Source organism: Ranitomeya variabilis, chromosome 4 (genome assembly GCF_051348905.1).
Source record: "Ranitomeya variabilis isolate aRanVar5 chromosome 4, aRanVar5.hap1, whole genome shotgun sequence".
Taxonomy (NCBI): Eukaryota; Metazoa; Chordata; class Amphibia; order Anura; family Dendrobatidae; genus Ranitomeya; species Ranitomeya variabilis.
The window spans coordinates 10393249-10413048 of record NC_135235.1 but is presented as its reverse complement, the minus strand read 5'-3'; the positions used below and the strand labels follow the sequence as shown (position 1 = coordinate 10413048).

The 19800-nt window shown below is 47.6% G+C and overlaps 1 protein-coding gene across 1 annotated transcript in view; it reads right to left on the bottom strand.

The window, feature by feature from the left end:
- Positions 1-19441, bottom strand: part of ABLIM1 (actin binding LIM protein 1) — a 333708-nt gene extending 314267 nt beyond the window's left edge. Inside the window, exon 1 of the mRNA XM_077257935.1 lies at positions 19290-19441. Coding sequence (XP_077114050.1) covers positions 19290-19302 — 13 coding nt within the window. The 5' untranslated portion in view covers positions 19303-19441. The remainder of the gene's footprint in view (positions 1-19289) is intronic.
- Positions 19442-19800: the final 359 nt, after the last annotated feature.

Below are 19800 nucleotides of genomic sequence, written 5' to 3'. Positions count from 1 at the left end.
ATAATTTGGGTCCATGGTCAGGAAACTCTCAGAAATCAGTCCAATTGAGAATCTGTGGTCAATCCTCAAAAAGCAACAAAACCTTGAAACTGTGATAAACTCCGAGCTCTGATGAGACAAGAATGGGCGGCCATCAGTCAGGCTCAGCCTAGAAACTGATATCCAGCTGCTGGGGGAAGGGAAGAAGTGTGCAGAATAATAGGCATAAGTATGGGGGATAAGGGGCAGGAGTGTGGAGAATAACGGACATAAGTGCGGGGGATAAGGGGCAGAAGTGCGGGGGATAAGGGGCAGAAGTGCGGGGGATAAGGGGCAGAAGTGCAGGGGATAAGGGGCAGAAGTGCAGGGGATAAGGGGCAGAAGTGCGGGGGATAAGGGGCAGAAGTGCGGGGGATAAGGGGCAGAAGTGCGGGGGATAAGGGGCAGAAGTGCGGGGGATAAGGGGCAGAAGTGCGGGGGATAAGGGGCAGAAGTGCGGGGGATAAGGGGCAGAAGTGCGGGGGATAAGGGGCAGAAGTGCGGGGGATAAGGGGCAGAAGTGCGGGGGATAAGGGGCAGAAGTGCGGAGGATAAGGGGCAGGAGTGCGGAGAATAAGGGGCAGGAGTGCGGAGAATAAGGGGCAGGAGTGCGGAGAATAAGGGGCAGGAGTGCGGAGAATAAGGGGCAGGAGTGCGGAGAATAAGGGGCAGGAGTGCGGAGAATAAGGGGCAGGAGTGCGGAGAATAAGGGTCAGGAGTGCGGAGAATAAGGGGCAGGAGTGCGGAGAATAAGGGTCAGGAGTGCGGAGAATAAGGGGCAGAAGTGCAGAGAATAAGGGGCAGGAGTGCGGAGAATAAGGGGCAGGAGTGCGGAGAATAAGGGGCAGGAGTGCGGAGAATAAGGGGCAGGAGTGCGGAGAATAAGGGGCAGGAGTGCGGAGAATAAGGGGCAGGAGTGCGGAGAATAAGGGGCAGGAGTGCGGAGAATAAGGGGCAGGAGTGCGGAGAATAAGGGGCAGGAGTGCGGAGAATAAGGGGCAGCGATGGGAATATTGAGGAGTCACAGAAGAGCGAAAAACACAGAAGTGTGAAAAACAAAACTTGTGTCAGTCTCAGAACTTTTAGCTCAGCCATATCTTCCTCCCAGATGTAGTGCAGTGTACTGTGCCAAGTCCTGCTGTAGCCCAGTATACAATGACCGGGAGGGTCCCAGTACCCGCTCCTGGGCACCAGTCTCCACTTCCTGGAAAACCTCTGACTTTAGCACAGATCCTGCAATCAGGGGCCGGAGTTCCTGGCATTGTTGATGGAGCTGAGATTTGTGCTTATCAGAGGGGTCGGCTCCAACATTCACCACAAGTAGCGACCACAATATGGGGAAATGCCGCAGACTGGATCCGACCCATACAGGGCTGAGTCCTCCAGTGCTGGCGGATGGAGGAAGACAGGTCAGATGTTTTTGGATTTAGTTCACATTCTCCAGATCTCCGCTGCTCAGTCCAGTACTCAATAATAAGAAGGCAGAGAGAAAAATAACAAAAATGTCTACAGACGCAATAAAGCATTATTAATCCTAACAGGGAAACATGGTGGTTATTAGTCACAGGCTTCACACCACCATGATTGTTATCACATGTAAAACCACGCTCCATTGTTCAGTGAGTGGCCAGTTGTCAGCCACCAGTGAGTGGCCAGTTGTCAGCCATCAGTGAGTGGCCAGCTGTCAGCCATCAGTGAGTGGCCAGTTGTCAGTCATCAGTGAGTGACCAGTTGTCAGTCATCAGTGAGTGGCCAGCTGTAAGCCATCAGTGAGTGGCCAGTTGTCAGCCATCAGTGAGTGGCCAGTTGTCAGTCATCAGTGAGTGGCCAGCTGTCAGCCATCAGTGAGTGGCCAGTTGTCAGCCATCAGTGAGTGGCCATTTGTCAGTCATCAGTGAGTGACCAGTTGTCAGCCACCAGTGAGTGGCCAGTTGTCAGTCAGTGAGTGGCCAGTAGTCTGCCCTTACCATCAGTTTCATCAGTCATTTTCACATATAAAAAAAAATAGGAAATTGCAAAACTTCTCCTACTCATTGCCCTGCTAATCACGGACAGTATTCTGATACCGTCTGTGAGCAGTCCATCATTTTAAAGGGAACCTGTCACACCCCCCCCCAGGCGTTTGAAACTAAAAGAGCCACCTTGTGCAGCAGTGATGCTGCATTCTGACAAGGTGGCTCTTTTAGTTCTGGGTGCTGTAACTGCAGAAATAATCCGTTTTGTAATTTGTCAGAAATACCTTTCTTCAGTCCTGGAGGCAGGCGTTTCCCCCCTGCTGCAGACACAACACAGCCATCACTCACATCTTCTTGGCGCCGGGCGCCGCCTCCTCAGCGCTGTTTTGAAAATAGCCTGTGCTCTTTTTTCCTGCCTGGTGCAGGCGCAGTGAGCGCTGCCCGTCCGTCCTCATATGCAGTCCAGCTGACTGCGCCTGCGCGGCCGCCCTGCCTGTGAATCCCAGCCCCGCAGTATGAATAAATCAGAAGACACTGTGGGGCTGGGATTCACAGGCAGGGCGGCCGCGCAGGCGCAGTCAGCTGGACTGCATATGAGGACGGACGGGCAGCGCTCACTGCGCCTGCACCAGGCAGGGGAAAAGAGCGCAGGCGCCGGATCATTTCAAAACAGCGGTGAGGAGGCGGCTATGCTGCCAAGAAGATGAGAGTGACGGCTGTGTGGCGTCTGCAGCAGGGGGGAAAGGCCGGCCTCCAGGACTGAAGACAAGTTATTTAGGACAAATTACAAAACGGATTATTTCTGCAGTTACAGCACCCAGAACTAAAAGAGCCACCTTGTCAGAATGCAGCATTACTGCTGCACAAGGTGGCTCTTTTAGTTTCAAACGCCTGGGGGGGGGGGGGGGGGGGGGACACACGTTCCCTTTAAAGGACCCATACAATTGTACTTTTTATCTGAAACTGAAAAATGGACCAGTCTCCGTGATTTTTTGGATCCGCTAAAAGCCACAGACATGTGAACAGTCCAATAGGTTATAATGGGCACGTGTTCTAAAAATCACAACAAGAACAAAGACATGACTCACGGCGTCCGAATGAGGCCATGATTGAACCATGAAGTCACCCTAGCTGGGGACCACAGCAAACACCCCGGGGCTCCTGTGCATGTCCGCCGTCCATGGAGGACCCGTATATTACAGATTATTGACTTGGCTCGGTGTAATGCTCCAGAACTACTGTTGGAGGCGATGCAAGGAACTGAACATTTGCTCTGTCTACAGATTACAGCTGATCGTTGGGAAATCTCATAAGCAGGGAAAGTCCAAAGTGGAGTCCCCAACTGTCCAAGAATTATTCAGGAAGTTCTGCAACCTTATAACATAGTTTGTATTTCATTGTCTCACCATTTTATAGATCACTCTTGTCTAAACCCAAAGGCAAGAAACCTGGGCAATGCAGTCCTTCACAAGCAGCAGCTGGTTTGTTACAATGTTTCATTCTAGACAATCCCCTATAAAAAAGCAGAGCTGTGGCACAAAGCTTTTTCCTGCTGGGATTGCTACATTTTGTAGGGTCACTTTAGGCTATATTCACATGTTGCTTTCTTGATGCCTGTTTTGTTTTTGGTTTTTTTTGCAAACAGCAGCATGTCACTTCTTTCAGCGTTTTTGCAGTTTTTTCACCCATAGAAAGTAATTGCAAAAACACAGCAAAAACTGCAGGTATCAGGTTTTGCTGTTCTTGGTGCAAAAGCCTTATGGAAGTTCCATCAAAAATTTTTGGGGGGGCAATATACTTTATCAGCATGGAAAAGAGACAACAAAAATGCAGCAAATACGCAGCAAAATCTGCTTTTTGTAAGCAGCTTGTTTACTGCCAAGAGAGCAGGTTTTGACTGCGAAATAGAAACAGCAAAAACACAATGTGTGAACATAGCCTTACACTTCAGTATTTTACATCAGTATTTGTAGCCAATATCAGGAGAGGAACAATCAGAGGAAAAGTCTAATAGAAACTCGTCACCACTTCTGTATTTAGCACCCACTCCTGGTTTTGGCTACAAATACTGATGTAAAATACTGACCGTGTGAACATGGCCCATCAGTGCAGGTAGGAATTGTGAGCCCAGACAGGGCCGCCATCAGGGCATTACTGCCCTTACTGCTGTATGGGGCCCGGTGAGCAGCAGTACAGAGGATGGCCCGGGCTCCCCCTCTTGTGCTTCTCCTCACCAGGCCCCATCGTACAATGAAGATCTGTGTGCGGTGCACACCTCGGAGGTGGGAGCATTCTCGGAGCTCCAACTCCCTCTGCCCTCTGAACTTCCGGTCAGGTGACGGCGCGTACGCACCATCCTGTACTATGACACCAAAAGCAGAGCTTTTGTTTTTTTATTTTCTTCATAAAATGCATTAAATGGGTGACGGTAGAGGTGGAGGGGGGACTGCAAATGATGATGTGTTTGGGGGACTGCAAATGATGAAGTGGAGGGAAGGTGACTGCAAATGATGAAGTGAGTAGGGGGACTGCAAATGATGAAGTTGGCGGGAGCGGGACTGCAAATGATGAATTGGGGCAAGTGGGACTGCAAATTAAAAAGTGAGTGGGGGACTGCAAATCATTAAATGAGTGGGGGGTGGCAAATGTTGAAGAGTGGGGGGAGGGGGACTGCACATGATGAAGTGAGGGTCGGGGAGGGGGACTGCACATGATGAATCAAAGGTAGGAGGGTGGGGAGAGCAAATGATGACTTTGGGACGGGCAAATAATGATGAATCTTGAGGGTGGGGGGAGTAAATGATGATGTAATGAGACTTGTCAATGGGGAGAGTAAATGATGTATTGAATGTGGGGGAGAGAAGTTGATAATGAATAGAGGGTGGAGATGGGAGAGAGAAGACATGACAATGAACTGTGGCTGAAGGATAATGTAAATATAATGAATCGTGGGTACAGGAGGAACATAATGGGGGCGTTGAGGATGACTGAGTGTGACTTATTGAATTGGGAGAAAGAGTACAGGGCCGAATTAATTTATATATTTATTAGGTGAGGGAAGTGGCTATGTACAGATAGTGGGGGCACAGTGATGGATTATAATTTTAATTTGGAATGGTGGGTTGCATAATAACTAATTATATATTAATGGTGGGTGCAAATCTATTTAGCTGCGTACTGTAGAATAAAGGGAAAAAGTGGGCAATGGGCTCTGGAAGCGGGGCTCTAGATAACTGTGTGTTATTTTATGCAGAGATGAGTCCTGACTGGAAGAAGTGATGGCGGTCTGCTCTGGATGAAGAAAAGAAAGATGAAGGACTTCAAGGACAAACGTCACTGATATATCAGTGTGTTATCTGTACAACGACAGTATATACTGTATACTATGTAGCGAGCTCCTGTGTATAATGTCACTGGTGATCCCTGTATTACCTGTACACTGACACTATATACAGATGTCCTGTGTATAATGTCACTGGTGATCACTGTATTACCTGTAAACTGACACTATATACAGAGCTCCTGTGTATAATGTCACTGGTGATCACAGCGTTACCTGTACACTGACACTATATACAGAGCTCCTGTGTACAATGTCACTAGTGATCCCTGTATTACCTGTACACTGACACTATATACAGAGCTCCTGTGTATAATGTCACTGGTGATCACAGCGTTACCTGTACACTGACACTATATACAGAGCTCCTGTGTACAATGTCACCAGTGATCCCTGTATTATCTGTACACTGACACTATATACAGAGCTCCTGTGTATAATGTCACTGGTGATCACTGTATTACCTGTACACTGACACTATATACAGAGCTCATGTGTATAATATCACTGGTGATCACTGTATTACCTGTACAGTCTGTATTCAGCTGCGTAGTGTAGAAAAAAGGGAAAAAGTGGGCAATGGGCTCTGGAAGCGGGGCTCTAGATAACTGTGTTATTTTATGCAGAGACGAGTCCTGACTGGAAGAAGTGATGGCGATCTTCTCTGGATGAAGAAAAGAAAGATGAAGGACTTCAATTAGAGACGTCCCTGATATGTCAGTGTGTTATCTCTACAACGACACTATACACTCACCGGCCACTTTATTAGGTACACCATGCTAGTAACGAGTTGGACCCCCTTTTGCCTTCAGAACTGCCTCAATTCTTCGTGGCATAGATTCAACAAGGTGCTGGAAGCATTCCTCAGAGATTTTGGTCCATATTGACATGATGGCATCACACAGTTGCCGCAGATTTGTCGGCTGCACATCCCAAAGATGCTCCATACAAGGCAGGATGGATCCATGCTTTCATGTTGTTTACGCCAAATTCTGACCCTACCATCCGAATGTCGCAGCAGAAATCGAGACTCATCAGACCAAGCAACGTTTTTCCAATCTTCTACTGTCCAATTTCGATGAGCTTGTACAAATTGTAGCCTCAGTTTCCTGTTCTTAGCTGAAAGGAGTGGTACCCGGTGTGGTCTTCTGCTGCTGTAGCCCATCTGCCTCAAAGTTCGACGCACTGTGCGTTCAGAGATGCTCTTAGGCCTACCTTGGTTGTAACGGGTGGCGATTTGAGTCACTGTTGCCTTTCTATCAGCTCGAACCAGTCTGCCCATTCTCCTCTGACCTCTGGCATCAACAAGGCATTTCCGCCCACAGAACTGCCGCTCACTGGATTTTTTTTCTTTTTCGGACCATTCTCTGTAAACCCTAGAGATGGTTGTGCGTGAAAATCCCAGTAGATCAGCAGTTTCTGAAATACTCAGACCAGCCCTTCTGGCACCAACAACCATGCCACGTTCAAAGGCACTCAAATCACCTTTCTTCCCCATACTGATGCTCGGTTTGAACTGCAGGAGATTGTCTTGACCATGTCTACATGCCTAAATGCACTGAGTTGCCGCCATGTGATTGGCTGATTAGAAATTAAGTGTTAACAAGAAGTTGGACAGGTGTACCTAATAAAGTGGCCGGTGTGTGTATACTGTATACTATATACAGAGGTCCTGTGTATAATGTCATCGGTGATCCTGTAATACCTGTACACTGACACTATATACAGAGCCCCTGTGTATGTCACTGCTCATCACTGTATTACCTGTACACTGACACTATATACAGAGGTCCTGTATAATGTCACCGGTGATCCCTGTAATACCTGTACACTGACACGATATACAGAGTTCCTGTGTATAATGTCACTGGTGATCCCTGTAATACCTGTACACTGACACTATATACAGAGTTCCTGTGTATAATGTCACTGGTAACCACTGTATTACCTGTACACTGACACTATATACAGAGCTCCTGTGTATAATGTCACTGGTGATCATTGTATTACCTGTACATTGACACTATATACAGAGCTCCTGTGTATAATGACATCGATGACCACTATATTACCTGTACTCTATATACTATATACAGAGCTCCTGTGTATAATGTCACTGGTGATCACTGTATTACCTGTACACTGACACTATATACAGAGCTCCTATGTATAATGTCACTGGTGATCACTGTATTACCTGTACACTGACACTATATGCAGAGCTCCTGTGTATAATGTCATCGGTGATCACTGTATTGCCTGTACACTGACACTATATACAGAGCTTCTGGGTATAATGTAATTGGTGATCACTCTATGATCTGTACAGTGACATTATATACAGAGTTCATATGTGTAATGTCATCGGTGATCACTGTATTATCTGTACACTGACAGTATATACCAAGCTCCTGTGTATAATGTCACTGGTGATCACTGTATTACCAGTACACTGACACTATATACAGAAGTCATGTGAATAATGTCACTGGTGATCACTGTATTACCTGTACACTGACACTATATACAGAGCTCCTGTGTATAATGACATCGGTGATCACTATATTACCTGTACACTATATACTACATACAGAGCTCCTCTGCATAATGTCAATGGTGATCACTGTATTACCTGTACACTGACACTACACAGAGCTTCTGTGTATAATGTCATTGGTGATCACTGTATTGCCTGTACACTGACAGTATATACCGAGCTCCTATGTATAATGTCACTGGTGATCCCTAAATTACCTGTACACTGACACTATATTCAAAGCTCCCGTGTATAATGTCACTGGTGATCACTGTATTACCTGTACACTGACACTATACAGATCTCCTGTGAATAACGTCACTGGTTATTCCTGTATTACCTGTACACAAACTATATACAGAGCTCCTGTATATAATGTCACTTAGTATTCTGTTCTTTTATTAATGATCAGTATTCTATTATTCGGTCACTATGTGGTGGTAATATGTGGTCTGGTCATGATATGATGGTATTTGTTCCTTGTACATGGTATTATTCGGTCACTATGTGGTAGTAATATGTGGTCTGGTCATGGTGTGTTTTTTTCCCCTTTTATGTGGTAATATTTGGTCACTGTGATTTTAATATGTTGTCTGGTCATGGTGTGGCAGTATTTGTGCCTTGTATGTGATATTATTTGGTCACTATGTGGTGGTAGTATGTAGTCAGGCCATGGTGTGGCTGTATTTGTCCCATGTACATATTCAAAAATATATGTGATTCATTCTCTTAAAGAAAAATATATAAAAGTATTTCTCAAAAGAGTATTGACTATTTTAAGAAATGTTTAATAGGTGAGAGTAGAGTAGGGTCCGGCCAAAAGAGTCTACCTTGTTGTTGTGTGTTTTTAGCCAAAAACAAAAGCTGCTGGCTATATGTGTGATCTGGTGATGAGAATGTGTGATTGGTGAGGATGTGGTGCAGAAGTGGAGTTTTCGCTAGAGTGGGCGATGGGAGTGGAAGGTTCGGGGGTGGAGCCTGGGTGGAGTCTTGGGTGGGTCCGGAAATGTTGCCAGCATGGGGCCCAGATATTCCTAGTGTCAGCCACAAGTCTAGAGTCCAGGGCAGCAGAGGGGTTTGTGTTGCTGTGAGCAGATGCAGGGTTGAGGCCGCAGATCAGTTCTTGTCAAACCAAGTGCAAAAGGTGAAATCCATTTAAAGGAGCTACGATAAATACCAGTAAAATGCACATTTGTTTTATTAGTTACTGGAGACAAAACCCAGGATTATAACAAAACATTCCCCCACCCATCCAACGACACGAGGAATGCAGAATTTCCACAAAAACATCCACAAACGCAAATAAGAGAAACCAAAGTACACATCCTATAGAAAACGGCAAGCACACAGCCGCGAGCTGCACTGGGGCTGTGCGTCCTGTGACTCCATATTAGCCAATGCCCCTCAGGACACAAATCCCTGGCCTGCGGACCCCTCTTCTGTCACTATAAATTATTTTCTACCTTTTGAGAGTTATTTCTCATCCTGTAAAAGCTTTTCCAGACTTTACTAAAACAAGAGGGGATATTCACATCATGTGTTTGTGACTCCATCAGGGATTCCAACCGAACCCCCCCAAAACAGGATGGGAACATGTCCCCCAATCATCAGACAGGGTCCACAGATGTTACTTTTTTTTCTGCCGTATCCATCTTTGAAGTCAGAAACAATGTAGTTTACTCCGCTATTGTTTCCAACTTCAAAGACAGATACAGCAGAAATAGGCCGTAGACAATTCATGTGCTGCTCCATATGGCAAAGCAGCGCAGACATATTCCCCCATAGTATCATTGCCAGTAATACCGCCATGAAATCGCAGCTATACATAAGGTGCCACACTACGGCTGCAAATAATGCAGAGATAATATGGCGGCATGCATGCGGTTCTCCTGGTCACACATATTGGTGACATAAGCGCCTATTGTACGACTGTCGCACCCTTAGAATTATAACCAAGTTACAGCTCGGTCAGTTACACTGCTGGATACAATGTAACGCTTTATTCTCGAGTTCATGAACAGATAAGGCTGCAAACTGCTTGTATAGAAGAAATAAACAAGCCACTTTGCAATTTGGTTATTAAACATAACTCCATTTTCCGCTACTTTTTTCCTAACTTAGCAGCCACTGCTGCAGTCTGTGAAAGTTTTCTGGTCTCCTGAGTGCAGCACTTACAAGCTCTTTGCTGTAAAGCTTGTAAACGCTGCTGTGGAGCTGGCTGGATCGTGCAGCCTGTGACTTCAGAAACCCCTACGCTCCTCCGTTGGTACAGAGGTAATACTTCCTGTGCTTCTACATCCATGGTCCGAACTGTCAATCATCATCAGTGCCCTGCCCCCGAGCAGGCAGGAAGCAGGGAGGCAGGTGAGCGCCGTGCTCCAGCTCAGGTAACATATAGGTAAGGTAAGCTATAGGCTGGACCACGGTGAGTCATTGGACGTGGTATATCTCGATTTTTCCAAAGTGTTTGATACCGTGCCGCACAAGAGGTTGGTACACAAAATGAGAATGCTTGGTCTGGGGGAAAATGTGTGTAAATGGGTTAGTAACTGGCTTAGTGATAGAAAGCAGAGGGTGGTTATAAATGGTATAGTCTCTAACTGGGTCGCTGTGACCAGTGGGGTACCGCAGGGGTCGGTATTGGGACCTGTTCTCTTCAACATATTCATTAATGATCTGGTAGAAGGTTTACACAGTAAAATATTGATATTTGCAGATGATACAAAACTATGTAAAGCAGTTAATACAAGAGAAGATAGTATTCTGCTACAGATGGATCTGGATAAGATGGAAACTTGGGCTGAAAGGTGGCAGATGAGGTTTAACAATGATAAATGTAAGGTTATATACATGGGAAGAAGGAATCAATGTCATCATTACACACTGAACGGGAAACCACTGGGTAAATCTGACAGGGAGAAGGACTTGGGGATCCTAGTTAATGATAAACTTACCTGGAGCAGCCAGTGCCAGGCAGCAGCTGCCAAGGCAAACAGGATCATGGGGTGCATTAAAAGAGGTCTGGATACACATGATGAGAGCATTATACTGCCTCTGTACAAATCCCTAGTTAGACCGCACATGGAGTACTGTGTACAGTTTTGGGCACCGGTGCTCAGGAAGGATATAATGGAACTAGAGAGAGTACAAAGGAGGGCAACAAAATTAATAAAGGGGATGGGAGAACTACAATACCCAGATAGATTAGCGAAATTAGGATTATTTAGTCTAGAAAAAAGGGGCGATCTAATAACCATGTATAAGTATATAAGGGGACAATACAAATATCTCGCTGAGGATCTGTTTATACCAAGGAAGGTGACGGGCACAAGGGGGCATTCTTTGTGTCTGGAGGAGAGAAGGTTTTTCCACCAACATAGAAGAGGATTCTTTACTGTTAGGGCAGTGAGAATCTGGAATTGCTTGCCTGAGGAGGTGGTGATGGCGAACTCAGTCTAGGGGTTCAAGAGAGGCCTGGATGTCTTCCTGGAGCAGAATATTGTATCATACAATTATTAGATTCTGTAGAAGGATGTAGATCTGGGGATTTATTATGATGGAATATAGGAATATAGGTTGAACTGGATGGACAAATGTCTTTTTTCGGCCTTACTAACTATGTTACTATGTTACTATGTTACTATGACACAAACCCTTTAGCGGTGATCCAGATATAATTAGTTTTGGCGTCGCGGCCGGGCGCTTTATGGGACGATATTTGTCATTCTTCCTGCTTCTTGAGATTAGGGAAAGCATTTATCAGCACAGATTATAGACGGTGTTTCCTTCCTGCTTTATGCTGCAGCCTACGAGGTGTGAGCTGTTAATGTGGCGTCTGATGAAGCTGAATCGTGGCAGCAGGTGTTAGGGGGTAATTGAAAAACAAGTGAGGAGACACCTAATTCCTAATGATCAGCCGTGATAATCACTCTGCCTCCATTATAAATTAAGGATGGGAAATAACGGGAAGCAGAAATACAAGAGTGGAAGCTGCTGCGGCTTGTATCCCGCCATGCAACCACTGCCTGAGAAATGAGCAAAATCCCACAGGTTCCATAAATGTAAACAGTCGCTACACTTAATTATTATTTTGTCCAGTGTGAAAAGTTCTGAAACTTTGCAAATCATTTTATTAGGAGATTTGTCTTCATCACTGTAAAAAAAAAAAAAAAAATTGCATGGAAATGGCTTCTAATCCCCGGCATCAGCTCCATTCTTATCAGATCACACTCACTTGGGGTACTGTCGCTGGCAGTGATTGTCAGCAGCGGCTTCCTCTGTTTACAGTTGGGCTTATCAGAACAATCTGTAGCAGCAGATTGTCCCCACAGAAAGTGAGACCCCGGTGCTGCCCCATCACTGCCAGGGTCTGTACTCCTAAGGCTTCTTTCACACTAGCATCGGGCTCGGCCCGTCGCAGTGCGTCGGGCCGAGGTTACCGACGCTAGCGTTGTATATGCCGCACAACGGGGGCAGCGGATGCATTTTTCCAGCGCATCCGCCGCCCCATTGTGAGGTCCGGGGAGGTGGGGGCGGATGCACTGTCGGAAAAAGCGGACACGTCGCACAAAAATAGTTACATGTAGCGTTTTTTGTGCCAACGGTCCACCAAAGCACGACTCATCCGTCGCACGACGGTTGCGACGTGTGTCAATACGTCGCAATGCGTCGCTAATGTTAGTCAATGGGGAAAAAACGCATCCTGCAGACAACTTTGCAGGATGCGTTTTTTCGCCAAAGCGATGCATTGCAAAAAAACACTAGTGTGAAAGTAGCCTTATGAGCACGTTCTGGTATCAATGCAGCTAAAGACAAACAGACTGGAGAAAAGCCGAAGTTTGGAAGCCACTTGCATAAAATTTTTCCAAGAATGAAGATAAGCCCTCTAAGCAAATGATTTGCAATTTTTCATCATTTTCTTTCCTAGACAAAATTATATAAAAAAAAAGTTGAGTTACTCTTTGACTATGTGCACACGGTGCAGATTTGCAGCAGTTTTCCATTCAGTGTACAGTACCATGTAAACCTATGGAAAAGCAAATCCGCTGTGCCCGTGGTATGGAAAATACAGCGCGGAAACGCAGCATTGAATTTTTCTGCAGCATGTCAATTCTTTGCTTGATTCGTTGATTCCGCGTTTTACACCTGCTCCTCAATAGGAATCCGCAGGTGTAAAACCGCAGGTGGAATCCGCACAAAAACGCACAAAATCCGTGGTAAATAAAAAATGGTGCAGAAAAATCTGCACACGAATCCGCAACGTGTGCACATAGCCTAAAATGCAATCTTAATGGGTAAAGTTCTGAGCAGCGGTACCGGTTCTGACCACTAGGTGCAGATGATGCGACTTTTCCAGAGACTCCACCATGGAAACCATTGCAACAAATGCCACAGCAAATACACACTGTGTAAGCCCCACCCTAACCCCACCCCTAATTATCCTAACCACACCCCCGAAGCAAACTTTAGTGATAACTTCAGGACAATCCTGTGCTCTAGAGCTTGTAAACGCTGTGCTCATTGCCTAGGTAACTGGACACTTCTGATAAAGTGGCTGATAAACTTGGCAACTAGCCGCAAACTATAAAATTAAAATTCAAATATAAATACAAAACCACACTGGCGCTACACCCAATAGAGGAAGAGAAAGCTGCTGTATGAGACACTCTGCCAATTTCCGTCAATAGATCAATTAAAATTAAAATCCAATCCTTTCTTTGGCACAGCCAGGATTTTTAATATCCGGTAAAAATCAAAGTAAGATTCTTGTTTTTTTCACAAGTACTCTGTGATTTTCTCCATTACGGCTATGTGCCCACGTTGCGGATTTGCCTCAGGAATTTCTTGTGCCGATTCTGCATCACTTGGCAGAAAACGCAGGTGCGGATTTGAAGCATTTTTTTGTGCGGATTTTGTGCAGATTTGCTGCGGATTTTCAGCATTTTTTACCCCTGCGGATTTCTATAATGGAATGGGTACAAAAACGCTGCAGATCTCCAAAAAAGAAGTGACATGCTCCTTCTTTTAATCCGCAGCCTTTCCGTGTGGAATTTTCCGCACCATTTAGCACATTAGCATTTTTTTTTCCTATTGATTTACATTGTACTGTAAATCACTTGCGGATCTGCAGCTTTTCTGCAAGGCAAAAAACGCTGCGGATCGGCAGGAAATCCACAACGTGTGCACATACCCTAAGAAGCTGAAATGATCTCTTAAAGGGAACCCGTCAGGTCCCGGCGCCCTCCAGCAGTATTCACCTATGCAGGACTGCATTCCCTGCCTCTCTAGCCCTGGATAGCCTTATTCAGTGAAAACGAGGTTTAGGAAAGTATTAATATTGTCCCCGCTTGCTCTACTAATTAGGGCTTTGACTAGTCGGTGTGGCGTTAGTTTCCCCAGACTGGTCAGCCCTCGCTCCATGTTATGTTTCCCCTGCAGCGCCCCAGAGTCCTGGTCGTTGCAGTAATGTTATTCTTCCACCAGGGGGAGTGATGTTATGTCTGAAGGCAATAAAGGAGATCTCTTTACCAGGTATCACAAGACACACTACACTTCACACTCCAGGCACCAGGGGGAGCTATGCTTCTATCTATTAGGGCACTCCTCACAATTAGGTAAAACTGGGAGTCTGGACAGGAAGTGAGGCAGAAGCGAGCTGGGTTTCACCCAGTCAGCACCAGTCTGGCGGAGGCTGGCTGGGCTGGACCTGGTGAGCTGCTATCTGGGCTCCGCTCAGGTAGTGGGTCCCTGACAAGGGTGGGATCCTGTCAGAGGCCAAGACAGAAGGCCACGGAGCTGCACCTGCCCCACGTGCGGCAGCATCCTTTGCGTTGCAGAGAGTGAGAAACAAAGTCGTAGCAAAAGGAGAGGAAACCAGAAGGAGTTCTGCCCTGCAAAAGGCTGCCTCCTTTCTGAGGCGCAGGACTCCAGTAGCCAGAACACAGAGGGAGTAAGGATCTCTACGCTTTACTTCAGAGACCGGCAGGACAGTTAATTCCTCGTTGGCTGCCCGACCTTGTACACAGGAGGCACGGTGGCAACTTGTGGGGGCCGGGGCGTGATAGAGTCCCTGTAAAAAACCTCAGGCCATCAGTCATACGGGTTTGTCCTATCCTATCCATCAGGGGGACAGAGAGAAAGAGACATAACATCTACAATAGTTGTGAGGACCTTACCGAGAAGCTCAGCAGGGAGGTACTACAACACCCAGGCACTAGAGGAAGGCTACTGATTTCCACCTGGATAAGGGGACTCTGGATTTTCCTCCCAACCGGCCGGACTGCCTGCCCTGTGATCTGTACCCTGGACTGTGGATGCTGAAGCCTTTAGTAAAGGTAAAGAGACTGCAACCTTGTGTCCTCGTTCTTCTCTGCGCCTCTCACCATCCACCACCTACACAATGGGAAGCCCTGGGGATACACTTCACCTGTGGGAAGGTATACCATCTAGCTGCCATAACATCACCCCAGTGGACCGTAGGTCACCCTGACCGAATACCACAGATGGTGTCAACCAACATTATCCCTTTAAAGACCATTCCCCCATTTCTTAACGGACGTCCCTAGGGCCACGGACCGGGTCAGCCACCGTGACATCCCCGCCGAGAACCGAAGGACCCGGCTCCGAGTACCCCACAGCCCTACTGGGGGCGATCCACCCCTATGGGGTGTGATAACATAATCTGTAAGAGCCGGTATCATCGTCAGCCCTGCATATATCGCGCATGCGCATCGCTCATTTCGGCAGGGTCACTGCGCCTCTGTCGCTGGGTGCACATGACCAGAAGTGCAGAAGAAGGCTCTTATCCATGGAGGAGCCGAAGAACAGCCGGAATCAGCAGGAACAAGACGCAGCTGGCACAATGACGCCTGTGACACAAGTGGCACACACAAGATTTGACGTTGTGGCCTGCAAGTGTTATCACGCCCACAGGGGTACGATAACATGGAGAGAGGGCTGAGAAGTCTGGGGAACCAACGTCCCATCGACTAGTCAAAGCCCTGCTTAGCATAGCAAACGGGGACAATATAAATGCTTGTTTTCACTGACTAACGCTATACAGGGCTGGAGAGGCAGGGAATAGACTCATACATAGGCTGCTGGGTTGGAGGGCGCGGGGGCCTGATGGGTTCCCTTTAAAGTGCAGCAAAAACCACAACCCCAGATGCCTGTGTGTATATAGATATAAACATATTGCACATGTACAATAACAGCACATGTGAAGGAGGCTTTACAGGAAAAATAAAATCACTCAGGCTCTGAAATATAAAATTACAAGAGATAAATAGTTTATGTAACAAAAACTATAAATAGAGAATCTAAATAATAAATATAAGAAATAACAAAGGTAAAAAGTAAATACAAATATTGATAATAGCAGCTTTCACCCCAAGCCTAGCCGTGCCGAGCTGATACAAGTCCCGCGGCCGCCGTCTTGTTAAGTAGTTGAAGATTTTCTTCTGAAGTTCCTGGATTTGGTAGTTATTATAATGACGCTGCCGGCTTTCCCAGACTCCAGAATTTCCAGTCTGCAGTTATAAGGAATCCCATCCCCCTTCTTAATATCTGTGTGTAACTAAACAGGGATCTAGAGAAGTGGCCATGAGGTGTCAGAGACCGTACTGCTTGTCACTCAGCTTTCCCAGATCCTGATAATAAATAAGAAGCAGCTAAATTCCAGGACGAAGAGGGCGACTCAAGACCTGATATAGAGGCAGTGACCGGCGCTGCCCCTTACCCGGGGGTAGGTACAGCTCCTGGTCTGTGCACAGCTGGAAGCAAAGCCGGATATTGTTACTATAAAGAAAGCTGGAAACACCTAGAGGCTCAGGATCACAAAATGGGGCAACCTCCAAAAATAAAAGGGAGTCCAAAAAAAACATCAAACACCAACAGACAGTCTAGAGCTGCGGCTGCACCGTCAGTGGGAGAAGGACGTGGAGCCCCCACTGCATGTAACATGGATGGAAGGGTATGTGACGGTCAGGAACTGGCAGCGCTTTGGACACAGCGCAGGTGAATCCGCATGTGATCACTGAACCGCCCGCATTCACCGTGTCCAATACATTGTATGGGTGTCTCCGCAAAAGAAATACACATGCTGCAGTCTGGAAAGATGCACCACATGTCCGTCTCTGGGCTCATAATGGCCATGGGATTCCCTTAGTGTTTCATTCATTAACGTTGGCTAAATTTTTGTTCTGCAAAAAATGAATGTAATTCTGAGGTTTATTACATATTCACTGCTCCTGGGTGACACTAGCCTTGTACACCACTGTATAAGCCATAATTCAGTCACCCCAAGGACCACACTGGACACAATGCCAGGAGCGTAATCTACCAACAGCAAAACTACAAGATGCTCAGAACATAAAAGGCAGAAGCCTGGAGGCTATAATAGTGCGAGGGTCACACGAGCGACTGATATCGATGAGAAATGGTTCAAAATGTCTGGAGAATCTCAGGACTAAGGACGCATGACACGAAGGAGAGATCACGGAGGCAGCGAGGTGCGTGTCTAATATTCCCAACCCACAGCCACCTCTCTGCAGCCTGACATGGCTGATACCAGGGAGTAATAGCTTGTACTTAGTCACCTCCCCCAGTGATGGCTGATACCAGGGAGTAATAGATTGTACTTAGTCACCTCCCCCCAGTGATGGCTGATACCAGGGAGTAATAGATTGTACTTAGTCACCTCCCCCAGTGATGGCTGATACCAGGGAGTAATAGATTGTACTTAGTCACCTCCCCCCAGTGATGGCTGATACCAGGGAGTAATAGATTGTACTTAGTCACCTCCCCCAGTGATGGCTGATACCAGGGAGTAATAGATTGTACTTAGTCACCTCCCCCCAGTGATGGCTGATACCAGGGAGTAATAGCTTGTACTTAGTCACCTCCCCCAGTGATGGCTGATACCAGGGAGTAATAGATTGTACTTAGTCACCTCCCCCCAGTGATGGCTGATACCAGGGAGTAATAGATTGTACTTAGTCACCTCCCCCCAGTGATGGCTGATACCAGGGAGTAATAGATTGTACTTAGTCACCTCCCCCAGTGATGGCTGATACCAGGGAGTAATAGATTGTACTTAGTCACCTCCCCCCAGTGATGGCTGATACCAGGGAGTAATAGATTGTACTTAGTCACCTCCCCCCAGTGATGGCTGATACCAGGGAGTAATAGCTTGTACTTAGTCACCTCCCCCAGTGATGGCTGATACCAGGGAGTAATAGCTTGTACTTAGTCACCTCCCCCAGTGATGGCTGATACCAGGGAGTAATAGCTTGTACTTAGTCACCTCCCCCAGTGATGGCTGATACCAGGGAGTAATAGATTGTACTTAGTCACCTCCCCCCAGTGATGGCTGATACCAGGGAGTAATAGCTTGTACTTAGTCACCTCCCCCAGTGATGGCTGATACCAGGGAGTAATAGCTTGTACTTAGTCACCTCCCCCCAGTGATGGCTGATACCAGGGAGTAATAGATTGTACTTAGTCACCTCCCCCCAGTGATGGCTGATACCAGGGAGTAATAGATTGTACTTAGTCACCTCCCCCCAGTGATGGCTGATACCAGGGAGTAATAGATTGTACTTAGTCCCCTGTCCTAAAGTCACCTCCCCCCCCAGTAATGGCTGATACCAGAGAGTAATAGCTTGTAGTCACCTGTCCTACAGTTGCCTCTTCCCAGGCTGTATTCCTATCACTTACAATAACCCTACCATGAAATGGCTGACAACAGAGAACAATAGATTGTAGTCTGTCATACACTAAGCCTCTTCCCAGTTCGCAATGGCTGATAACAGAGGACAATGGAGTGCAGGTAGCACTACCCCACACATGGTCAGTAGTGAGTGAGCCCAGGTGCACTGTCCTTGTACCAGGGATGGTTTAGTTCAGTGTGAGGACAGCACCTGTCAATCACCAGACCCCGATAGTGGCAGCGGCTGATGAGGGGCTGTGAGCAGCGCAGGAGGGTCAGCAGCTGGACAGAGCACACTGGCGGCAGCCTACAGTGTCCACACACCTGTGCTCAGCACACTGCAGCAGCCAGTGCACAGGAGCAGAGCTGGTGGGGGGCATGCATTGCTCTGCAGCCCCTTCTCCTGCTCATCACTGCACACAACTGCACACAACTGCAGCAGAAGAGCCGCGCACCGGGCACATTGCACTGATCTGCAGAGCCCCAGGGTCCCCGCTCACCGCCCGCTGCTCTGCACCAGGGTCCCCGCTCACCGCCGGCTGCTCTGCCCCAGGGTACCCGCTCACAGCCGGCTGCTCTGCCCCAGGGTCCACGCTCATAGCCGGCTGCTCTGCCCAGGGTACCCGCTCACCGCCGGCTGCTCTGCACCACGGTCCCCGCTCACAGCCGGCTGCTCTGCCCCACGGTCCCCGCTCACAGCCGGCTGCTCTGCCCCACGGTCCCCGCTCCTACCTTTAGCGGACATGTCGGGTGATGTGTGGATGTGGCCGCAGCCTCCCCTGGATGGATGGTGCCCGCACCGCCGGGATCCCCAGCACTGGAGGGAGGCTCTGCCCAGCCTGTGTCCTCCCGTGCCTGCCTAATGTGACACTGAACCGGGAGGAGGAGGCCTGGAGGAAGCTGCAGGAGGAGGAGGACGGGGCGAGAGCTGCGGCCGGGGAGACACCGCAGATCATCTGCCCCATGTATACAATGTATCAGTGCAGCTGTCACTCATCCCAGACACCTGCACCGAGCCCCCACCCCACTGTACCACCTCACCGGCTGAGATACACCTCTACACTGTACCACCTCACCGGCTGAGATACACCTCTCCACTGTACCACCTCACCTGCTGAGATACACCTCTCCACTGTACCACCTCACCGGCTGAGATACACCTCTACACTGTACCACCTCACCTGCTGAGATACACCTCTCCACTGTACCACCTCACCGGCTGAGATACACCTCTCCACTGTAC